General features: G+C 37.5%; 1 protein-coding gene across 3 annotated transcripts in view; it reads right to left on the reverse strand.

The window, feature by feature from the left end:
• Gcat (Glycine C-acetyltransferase) overlaps positions 1 to 12,145 on the reverse strand; it is a 183,480-nt gene that overhangs the window by 75,866 nt on the left and 95,469 nt on the right. For 2 of the 3 annotated variants that reach the window (XM_090385156.1, XM_090385155.1), the window contains exon 6: positions 608 to 694. The exons of the other annotated variant lie outside the window; for it this stretch is intronic. In XM_090385156.1, coding sequence (XP_090241282.1) covers positions 608 to 694 — 87 coding nt within the window. The remainder of the gene's footprint in view (positions 1 to 607; positions 695 to 12,145) is intronic. 3 annotated transcript variants of the gene reach the window in all.

Below are 12,145 nucleotides of genomic sequence, written 5' to 3' on the forward strand. Positions count from 1 at the left end.
TAGATCTGCTGGGATGGGTGCAGAGAAGGGCAACCAGATAGGTGAAAGGAACAAAAGGGTACTCTTACCTAGAAAGGCTTCAGTTCTGCAAATTGCAGCGTCTCGAGAGCAGGCACCTGTGGGGAGATCTGATTGAGGTGTTTAAAGCCTTGAATGGATTGAATAAGCTGAATGCTAATGGTATTCTTCCACTTTCTGAGACTACACATGAGGGCACATAAATTTAAGTTGAAGAAGGATGGTTGCAGGACAGATGCGTGAAAGTTTGCCTTCAGTCAGCAGGTGGTTGATTGTTGGAATAGGTTTCCATCTGTTGTCGTGGAAGTGGAGGGATTGAATTAATTCAAGGGGGAACAAGACAAATTGTTGGATGGTATGGATAGGTGAACTGTTCTGTTTTTTTTTTTTTTTTTTTTTTGTTGTTGTTGTTGTTGTTGTTTTTGGCTTATGGTATATAAGCTTGCTATCCTGCATCATTTGCCATTGCTACTGCCACTACTAATACTAATTTATCATTTTATTTTCACATATAAAATATTTTTATTAATTTCTAGCAACCTGAATGTCACCATACTGTTTAACAGATATACTGAAGCTAAATGCATACCTTCCAGTATTGCCAAAGAAACCTGTAGCATGACACTCATCAACAAACACTACAGCTTTATATTTATTCGCCAACTTGCATATTGCTCTGAAATACATACAAATGAAATAAAGATTAAAGTCCAATTAAAAAAAAAAATGTTTGTTATATTTAATCCAGCCTTCAAAATAAGTTAAATATTTAAAAGCTATTCAGGGTCTATAGTAATGCCACAAACTTTTTTGCAGATCCCCAAAATAAAATATTTTGTTTTATCATTCAGAATAATAAAACATTTTGATTGACAGATTAAAATATTACTAACCCACCTTTGAAATTTTCCCTTTATGTTTCAAAATGAATGCAGATTTAAAAAATAAAATTAGAATTCTATCTGTCTGTGTGTCACCATACTGTAGCAGGCCACTCAATATTCAATTGCTTATATTTCAGCTTGGGTGGGTAGGTCTAACAACTTACCTTTCAGAATTAGTGTGATAGATAAGCAAGTAACACCCAACCTTTTTGCAGACCCACTACCTTATAGACTTGGTAGGGTTGAATTAAAAAGTAAAGAAAGAAAGAAAGGGATCTGGGAGTTATGATATGGACAAATAAGAATTTTTCTGAGCACTGCAGGTTTGAATTAAAAAGTAAAGAAAGAAAGGGATCTGGGAGTTACAATATGAGCAGATAACAAGTTCTCTGAGCATTGTAAACAGGCAGCCGGGAAAGCCCATGGTGTCCTATCAATGATTTATCGAACAATAGCTTGTGGAGGCCATATTCCCACTGTATAAGACAATTGTAAGACCACACCTGGAATAATGTACAAAAATATCCACGTATGGAGACCTCATTTATAAAAAAAAAAAAAAAAAACACTGAACCGCTTGAAAGGGTCCAAAGACAGACAATCCCTTGGTGAGATCGGCAAAAGTGAGACCGTATGAGGAAAGACTTAGATTATGTGGACTATAAGAGCTTGGCAACCAGGCACCTTAGAGGGAACCTGATTGGCATACAAGGATGAGAAAGGATAGTAAAATTAATGAAGGCAAGTTTTACTGTTATAAAGGATTCCAGAACTAGAGAGCATAAACTAAAATTACAGGGTAAGCAGTTCAGAGTGGACTTCAGGAAGTTTTCATTTATCCAAGAAGTTTTGAACAAGTTACCTCTGCAGGTAGCTGAAGCTAACAGTTTGAAGAAGTTCAAAGGTCAACTAGATAGTTACTTATGTGAGGAGGAAAGCACATAATATATTTTATTTTTTTACTATTTTTGATTTATTTATTATTTTATTCTTTTAATTATTATTTTGGCGAAGGTAAAGAAAGCCCACGCAAGAAGCATGCAAAAGTTTGATGAAATTTACCAGTAAAAGTACTTTTCCGTAACAGCATTTGTATTGTTGTTCACTCAGTAAACATATAATGGGTGTTATTGGGTCAGGAGCCGAAATTGAATCCCATGGGAGCTTGAAACCCTGCCGAAGTGGAGGGGGTAACCTGACCTTTTTTCTTTAGAATCACTGGTGGACTAGTGGATAAATTGTAAAGTTAAAGGTAAAGGGCAAAGGTAAAGGAAGCCCACACAAGAAGCACGGCAAACTTTACCAGTGAAACTACGTTACGAACATTTTTTCCGACGCCAGAACTTCCAATATGACTCTGTTCGTGATTCAGTTAGTTAATTCAATTAGTGATTCTAAAGAAAAAAGGTCCTCCACTTCGGGAGGGTTTCAAGCTCCCGTGGGATTCAACTTCTACTCCAGACTGATAACACCCACCGTCTGTTTACCGAGCGAGCAACAATACAAATGCTGTTATGGCAAAGTACTTTTACTGGTAAATTTCATCGCACTTTTGTGTGCTTCTCGTGTGGGCTTTCTTTACCTTAGCCATTATTTTTCTTTATCTTTATAATTAATATTTATTTATTATTTATTTATATTTTTTGGCAAGACTGCCATCAGTCATTTGTTTCTTGACTTAGAGCACTCCATGCAGCAGGGTAAGGTCAGTATGAGTTCAGTTTATTTTTGAGGTTATTGTGTCAAACTTGTGCTGAAAAGTGAGTAAAATGTCTTCACACACGTGTCTGAACAATTTGAACATTTTGTTATATTTGTGTAAGTTATGTAGTCCTCAAACAAACACAAGTGATATTATTTATTTATTTTTTTTTTATGTAAACCCCAAACACGAGAGGTATTAGAACCTATAGTACTTAGTACCGTGCTTGGGTTGGCGGTTCAGAAAATGAAAGAAGATATTTGTTGACATTGGAATTGAACTTCTGTAGACTTTAATTTTCAGGAAATAAGTATGAAGGAAGGTTATTCCAGAAAATGGCAGTTGAATGAATAAAGGAGGAAGATGAAAAGTTGGTTCTGTGAGTTTGAAGTTGGACAGTAAATGGATGTTGGCTGGTGGCGGCACGTGTTCGGACTGTTTTGAAAGAGAGAGCGGGAATAATAGAAGCCAATTCAGAAGTACAGTGCCCATGGAAGTATCTGTAGAAGAGGCATGCAGCAGAAACAGTACATGTATGAGACAGCGAGTGGAGAGACTGTTAGAGATGAATCATTAATTAACCTAACTGCCCTCTTTTGAATGGAATCAAGCAGCCTGAGAGAGGTTTTGGGAGCACCACTCCAGATGTGGGAACAATATTCCATGGCAGGGCGGATTTGCGATTTATACAGAGTGAGCAGCTGTTTGGAAGAAAAGTAACACAGAGAGCGAAAGAGAAAACCAAGATTTTTAGATGCAGAAGAAGCAATATTTGTAATATGCTTGTGCCAAGAGAGACATCAGAAGTCAGGGTAATCCCCAAAAGAGATATATCATTTTGCCCAGAAATCAGTGTCACTAAAGATAAGCAAAGGAGCAGAAGAATCCTTTTTGCAAGATATAAGACAAGACTGAGTTTTAGAAGGGTTGAAATCAACTAAGTTGTCTTTGCCCCATTGGAGAATTACCTGAAGATCGGCATTTAAGGAATTGGCAGCAGATTTTCGAGAAGTTGAATCTGATTGAGCAGGACAAGGTTTCTCAAAATGGAAAGTGGAATGCAATGTGCTATCATCGGCAAAACTATGGATAGGATTTCCAGTCAATGGAAGGTCATTAATACACAAGAGGAAAAGAGTGGGGGAAAGAACTGAACCTTGGGAAACACCACCATTAGTGGAGAAGTTAGAAGACAGAGAGCCATCTACCATCATCCTCAGTGAGCGATCAGAGAGAAAACTGCATAACCATTTACTAAAAACAGTTGGCAAACCATAAGATGGAAGCTTGTTTAGAATACCTCTATGCCAAACATGATCGAAAGCCTTTGAGACGTCAAGAGCAACTACTTGTGTTTCACCGAACCTTTCCATTGAATTAATCCATAAATGGGTAACATAAGCCAGAATATCACCAGTGGATTGACACTGACGGAATTCATAATGCGATCGTTGATCAGACGGAAGGTTTCTAGGTAGTTTAAGTGTTGGCGGTTAATTGATTTCTCCATTACTTTATAAAGAGTAGAAGTAATTCTACTCTTTCTAAAGATAATTGGATGGGAGGGATTTGTCACCCTTTTTAGAAACTGGCTGGATATGAGCAAATTTCCAAGCAGAAGGAAAAACACCTTTGGAATAAGAAATTGAAAAAAGGCGGCAAAGAATAGGAGTAAGTTCAGGAGCACAGGTTTTGAGAACAAGTGGAGAAATACCATCGGGACCTGGAGCTTTCTTAGCATCAAGATTCGTCAAAATCCTTCTGACATCCTTTTGATGGAAGACCACAGGAGGCACTGAATGGGGTGTGTTGGGAATGGTAGGAGGTGTTTTACCAAGATCATTAATACATAAGTTGGAAGAAAAATGGGATGCTAGCAGGTCAGCTTTATCCTTGGCTGAAGTGACAACAGAACCATCTGGTTTGGACAGAGGTAGGAGCAGAGATGGGCAAAAGTTGCGGCCAATAGCTTTGGAAGAGACCAGAATGCTCGGCTACCATTAGGGCAAGAAGCAAGTTTTCTACTCTTAGCCTGTTCAAACTCTAGTTTGGACTGATTAATAACTGCTTTACAATTGGTGCGAGCTTTGGTGTAGGCAGAAAATGAAACTGAAGAATTAGAAACAAGCCAATTAGGATATACAACATTCTTTTCTTGAACAGCCTTAGCACATTTATTGGAAAACCAAGTTTTAGATAAAGGACGAGATTTTAAAGTGGAGTGTGGAATAAAGTATTCCATTCCAGCAAGAATAATTTCACTGATACGATCTGAGCAAATGTTGACATCAGAAGTTTTGAAACAGTAATCCGACAAAGGAAAAGAAGTCTCGCAGGTCATTCCATTTTGCATTCTTGTAATGCCAAACAACACAAGGTTGGGAATAGCCATGAGATAAAGGCTCCATTGGAGAAGAGACAATCACTAAGATGTGATCTGAAGTGCCTAAAGGACCTCTCACGCCGACCGTGTACTTAGAAGGATTGTTTGTGAGAAAAAGATCAAGTGTGTTGGCTGTATGATTAGGATTGTCCAGTACTCTTGTAGGTAAATGAACAATCTGTGCAAGGTCATTAGTAATTGCAAAAGCCTCAGCATCTCGACCAGCTGGGTCGGTGTGACTAGAAAACGGAAGCCAGCTGGAGTTGTGAACATTAAAATCACCAAGGAAAATTACCCCACTGTTAGGAAAGTTGGACTGGAGAAAGTCAAGCTGCAAAGAGAGGAAGTCAAAGAGCTCCAAGTGATTAGTGGAGTTGGGAGAACGGTAGAGCCAACAGATGAATTTGATACAATGAGGTAGAGAGAAGATTCCAAATTGCCATGTCTCTGACAGGGAATATCAGAACGGGCATATGCACAAGTACCACCTTTGAGGCGAAAGGAATCACACAGCGAATAATTTGGGCATCTGAGATGAGCGGTAGTTGAATCAACAGATAACTGAGATTCTGTCAGAAAAAGTACATGGGGTTTGGCAGACTGCAAGTGGAAATGGGCATCGTTGAAATTACAATTGAGACCGCGTATATTTATGAAATGAATTAGGAAGTGCTTGGGAGGTTTAGATCTTTTTTCAGATAAGCTTGCCCTATTAGTTTGACAATTCATAGTGTATTCAATAGTAAGAAAAAGTGGGTGGGACATGCTGTATGAAGTAATGAAATTTTTGGATATGGCATATAAATGGTAAGAATATACCCAGATCCTTGACATAGCATGGCCTCGACAATGCTCCCCGCATACACACTACTCGGACTCCCTCCAGTCACTATCTGGTAGAGTAGAGGTAGCAAGATTATACACTAGCTGATCCGGAAACCTCCTAGAGAGTTACCAATACGTTCGGTCCCGTGTACTAACTAGCGGTCGGCCTGTGAACACCGATTTAGAGCTGTACCCTCGAAATGTAAGAAATATTGGAATCTCGCCACGATGTTCATCATAACATCAAAAGTCATCAATCATACTGCATGATGGAAGAGATAGGGAAGGATTGACCGGAACTTAGCTGTAGGGACTAAACATGGGTTCCACCATGTTTAGTCCAATAAGCAAAGTGGTGGTATTGCACCGGTTGATGATAGTCATCTACCACCTAGTACTGCCTGGTAAAATAGAGGGGCGGCATTCCTCCATGTGGTGTGGGTGCCTCACCTGGACCCCCTGCTTACGTTGGTTCACACCTGGGTGGTCACCCACCATGTACTTGTGCATGGAGGTTATACCCAGGATTACTAACAGTCCCACCATCGTGAAGGTGCAAGCAGAGGATTTGGCTGTCACAGACCGTCCGGACTTCGCCGAAATTGGGTCCATTTGACTTATGTGTCACCCAAATATCAGTTCCGTCAGCGTTTTAGACTCCCAGGTTTGTCTGGCATATCTGAGAGAATGTCTGTGACAACCTCAAGGACTAGAATTTGTAAAAAAAAAACATGTATTGTGCTTATTTTGGAGATAAACACAGTGAGCAAGATGGGCCCTACAAAGTTTGCCAAACCTGTGTTGAAGCATTGAGATTGCAGAAAAACAGTAAAAATAAAGCTATGCAATTTGCAACTCCCGTGATTTGGCGGGAGCCTACAAACCACTGTAATGACTATTACTTTTGCTTAGTTAATGTAGAGGGATATACAACACAAAGAATAAGAAGAGCATTGTGTATCCTAATATTTCATCTGCCATTAGACCAGTCCCACATGGAGATAACCTGCCAATTGTGTGCCCTCCACTATATATTGGAGAATGTAGCAGCAGAGAATGCTGAAAGCAAAGCTTCTGAAAATGAAACTGAAGTCTGCACACCTGGAGACATTGAGTCCAGCTCTCAATTGTTTTCACAGCATGAACTCGATGATCTGGTAAGGGATTTAAATTTATCAAAGGAATCTGCAGAACTCCTTGGTTCTAGACTTAAGTCAAAAAATCTTTAGCCCATGGGACATTTTTCTCACGGTACAAACAGAGAATAAGAACTAGTTCTCTACTTTTCTGAGGAAAATTCTATGGTTTTTTGCAGTAATATAAATGCTTTAATGAACTATTTAAGAATTAGTTACTATCCTACACAGTAGAGACTGTTTATTGACTCATCAAAAAAAAAGTCTCAAAGGCGTGTTGCTCCACAATGAAAATAAATATGGGTCAATTCCAGTCAATTCCCAAAATGCGTTGCTTTTTGTGGGAGTGTGACAGTCAGGCAAGGAGTAAGCACTGGGATGTTAAGGTCTGGCCAAAGCGGGGCAGTTTGTTGCCTGGATCAAAGAACAAAATTCATAAACTGCTAACAAGACACCAAACCTCCTTGTCATCAAACTGAGTTTGATAAAACAGTTTGCAAAAGATTTACCCCAGGAAAGACCCTGCTTCAACTACCTTTGTACTAAATTCCCATCGATCACCCAAGAAAAGCTAAATCAAGGTATTTTTGTTGGACCTTAAAATCACAAACAGATAAGGGACTCAGATTTTGAGAGAACTATGAATAAAAAACAAAAACAGGCATGGTTTAACTTCATATCTGTCTGTTGTTGAGAACTTCTTAGGGAACAACAAGAATCTACTAAAAGAATATAGTTGAAAATATGTTGGCAAAGTTCTTGAAGTTTGTCGACATATTTTATAAGCTGCAAAATGAGTGCCAAGGTACAATTTTTAAACTCCCATATTGCCTGTTTCCCAGAAAATCTAGGAAATGTTAGTGAAGAACAGGGCGAGAGGTTTCACCACGACATAGGACATTAAAGACATGAAGATGAAGTACTATGGGGAGGTGAAATGTGAACATGATGGTTGACTATTGCTGAATGCTAAAGAGGGACTGTAAAGTATAAAGAGCTGCAAGAAAATCAAAGAAACGAAAATTTGACCCATTGTAGATTCGTTTTTAAAATGAGAGGTGAGTGTTTATGGACTTTTTACCATACTGCCCTTTTCAATATGTATTCAAATACAAAAGTGTGTTAAAAATAGCATTTTGTTATAATTTCAGTGCACAAATTATGTCAAAATTAATAAAAATTTGTGAAAAATCAAATGTTATTTTGGGATTTTTGAAGAAACATGATGTGATGGAAACAAACGGAAGTCATTTTTGAAATCAACATTATAAAATGATTCAGAAACACCTTTTTTCTGAGAAAATATCAGTGATCCCCCCCCCCCCCCCAAAAAAATGCAGAGTTGGTGTTAGAGATAATGAAAAAAAAAAAAAAAAAAAAAAGGAAATATAAATATGTACAAAATAGAGGCTAATTAAGCATAAAACAAAGACAATGCAGGTATTCCAGCTGTTCGTAAAAATTAATTTAAATAGAACTTAATAAAACTTAAGATAGTCATGAGCAGATAATAAGACATAGCGGACAGCAAAAGTATAAAGTACAAAGATATGCAAGTGAATAAAGCAATGTTGATACAAGGAAAATGTCAGACAATAAATAATGAATGAAACTCAAACATGAAATAATGGACAAAACAAGGTAAGATTACTTGTAATAAATACATTGTAGTTGCTAACTAATGGTTACAAGTTTTTCACAGACTGTAACACCAAGAAAGCATATTGTATGCATTATACAACCTATACATAGTTCACGGATGGTTGGTTATTTAGTGGTTTTGTGGCCCATCAGTGTCTAAGGCTATAGTGCACCATGTCAAAAGGTATAAAATAGTGTAATCAATTAATATACTATAAAAGAATATATATTACATAACAGTTATAACATATAAAATAATAACATACTAAAAAAATTATACAAATTAATAAGTTCCAAAAACTTGAATATATCTGGCATACTGTCATTGTTTTATATCTTCCATCCCAGCTGTACCTCATTATCTTAAAACGGTAATCAATTATTTTATCATCAACAGAATATAGAGTAGGAAGGTGATAGATGTAAAGGTTATACCCTCAGTAAGTATATGGACAGTGACCACAGACTTTTGGTAGCCAAATTTAAGATAAGAATTGAAAATAAGAACAAAAAGAGTAGAACTGGACAAAACAAAGATCTGGAAATTGCAGAACCAAGAGATAAGAGAGGAGTTTGAAGAGAAGATCAAAGAGAGAGAGAGAGAGAGAGTACCAAGTACAATGAAAAAAGATGTCAATGAGGAATGGGAAAAATTTAAGAAGGTGATGGTAGAAACTGCTGTACAGGTGTGTAGGAGAACTGGAGGAATCAGAAACGAAAGAGAGATGCACTGGTGGAACGACAGAGTTAAAAGGGCAGTGAAACTGAAGAATGATGCTTTTAGGAAATTTATGAAAACAAAATTGTTAGAGAACAGAAAGGTATATAATGAGAAGAAAAAAGCAAAGAGAATTGTAAAAGAGGAAAAGGACAAAAGTTGGATGAAGTTTACACAAAAATTAGAGGAGGATTATTAATGTTATTTGGTTTTTTTTTTTAGGAGCATTAGCAACTAAGGCCATATTGCTCCGGGAATATGCAGTGGTCATTCCCTGACCTTTCCGCATCCTCCGTATTTGGTGGTGACGGGCTCGAACCCCGGTCTAATCAAGAAGCGTGTGCTACGCACTGCTGCTCCTTCCCTCCTGGCTACGGAGGCGCCTGGATATTAATGGAAATAGAAAGGTGATATATGGGATGTTGAGGAATAAGAAAAGGAACAACGATGAACCAGGGTTCCTAGTTGATATGAGTGGAAAATTAGTCACAGATGAGAAGGAAATCAGGAAACAGTGGCAAGACTATTTTACAACCCTGATTCATCTATTGTCATTATGCTACTAATGCCAATGGAAAGGAAGATGGTGTAAGAAGAGAAGAATTCACAGTGGGAAAAGAGAGCCCAAAAGTTTGTCTTGGTAAAGTAAAAGAAGCAATAAAAAAAGATTTAGAACGGAAAATCACCTGGAGTTGATGAGTTACCAGTTAATGTTATTAAGACTACTGCAATATTGGATTAAAATAGCTATATGATATTATCAGCCTAGTTTGGAAAGAGAAAAGAATACCAGATGATAGGACAAAGGGAATCATCATACCAATTTTTAAGAAAGGGTCCAGAAGAGAATGCAACAACTATAGAGAAATCACTTTATTATGCCACTGTGCCAAAATAAAATTTTTGGGTGAATACTCAACACAAGATTAAGGAATAAAATAGAAGAGAGAAGGAGGGAAGAACAGTATGGATTTAGAAGAGGAAGGTTAACGATCGACCTGATATTTGCTGTAAGAGAACTGCTAGAGAGACATTGGGAGTTTGCTGAGAGCCTCTTTCTGGTATTTTTAGACATTGAAAAGGCATATGATAGTGTGCAAAGAGAAAAAGTCTGGGAAAGTCTGGAGAAAATGGTAATAGACAGGGAGGAGGTTGTGATGATTAAAAATATGTATTCAAAGTGCTAAAGTTATGAGAGGACAAAATTTGGAGACCCAGATTGGTTTCCATTGTTCAGTGGACTTCAACAGGGTAATGTATTGTCACCATTACTTTTTATTATTGCAATGGACAATATCTTTGTAGCAGTGGACGATAAAAAAGTTGGAACAGCTACTTTTGTAATCATGCCCAGTGACTGCACAGTAACCACAGAAAAGTTCTTTTTGACTGCAATTCCTGGTAGTATGACCATACTTATGACATTTAAAACATTTTTTGTATGGGGAAATGTTCCCTGAATCTATGGCTGGTCCAGCCAGCATAGATTCTATGTTGTTCCTTCCATATTTTGGGTGTAATTTCTGCTATTAAGTTAAATAATCCATTTCTTTTGCTTCCTCTTTTTAGAAGGAATTCAGCAGCAAATTCATCTATTGTCATTATGCTACTGAAGTTTTTATAATATATATCTATCATTAGGTCTTTTTCTAATGTTGCCGCTGGTACATCAAAAATTAAGATGTGAGGATTTTTTCCTTTTGGCTTTTCTGTTTTAAGCCCAAGTTTTGTTGCTTCAGGTATTGCCTCAACCTTTTTTAAATCCTCTTTATATGCTACTTCCAGTAGCACCCCTTTTTCTTTCACTTTTCTCATACTGTTAATTTTTATGACCTTTAAGTAGGACTTTAGTTGTCTTTGACAGCCTCACTGAATTTGTGGGCTGAGTCAGGCACTGCTTTTAGTATGACAATGTTTGTTGTTTTTTTTTTTTGGTTTTTAGGAACATTAGCAACTAAGATCATATTGCTCCCGGGATATGCGGTGGTCATGGGCTTGAACCCCGGTCTAATCAAGAAGCATGTGCTACGCACTGCTTGCTCCTGCCCACCTGGCTACAGAGGCACTCAGCATGACAATGTTTGCCTCTTTATTTCTGGATGTTTGCTTTGTCTTGTTAACCTCTTTTGGCTGCATAGTCACTGTTTTATTTGCCCTTGCTACTTGGGCATAACTTAATATGTTGATCTCTTTATAATTATTTTTTCTTCTGTCACAATTTCCACTTTGGTTTTTAAAAACTCTGTTTTCTGTGTTCAACTCTATGACTCTCTGCTCCAAGACTGTCCAGCAGTTCACTATCTGTAGTCTTGTTGCAGATGTTATTCTATTTGTTTGCTTGTGGAGGAAGTCTTCTAAGTAAAGTTTTAACTCTTCGATTTGTTTTATTGGGTCTTGAATCTGGTTAATAGTTTCAAACCTTATTTCCTCTTCGGTTTTGTTCTCTGTATTTTCGTTACTATCTTTTTCTTTGTACTCTATTTTCTGTTTGATTTCTCCCTTTTTTTTGCCCTTTTCATACCAAGGGGGCCTGAGGGATATGCTTCAGTGTCTTCATTATTTATTTCCTCTTTATTGTGGGGGGGGGGATTGTTTCCCTTAAAACTCTGATATCTGAGTCTGGGATATCCCTCTATATTTAAGTCAGGGTTGACTCCTGGTTTCTGCATTTTTTTGTCCATATTTAAGTCCTTTTCAGTTGTTCTTCCATATTATATTGTTTCTTCTGTTGGGAGAAATAATTTGATATGTCTGTTCAAAATTAGACCTATTATAACCCAAGTAATGGGATTTCCCAGTTTTGGCGGGAAAATCGTCTTTAAACAATGGAAACTATCT

Source organism: Mastigoproctus giganteus, chromosome 11, assembly GCF_048544385.1.
Source record: "Mastigoproctus giganteus isolate SK-2022 chromosome 11, ASM4854438v1, whole genome shotgun sequence".
NCBI lineage: Eukaryota > Metazoa > Arthropoda > Arachnida > Uropygi > Thelyphonidae > Mastigoproctus > Mastigoproctus giganteus.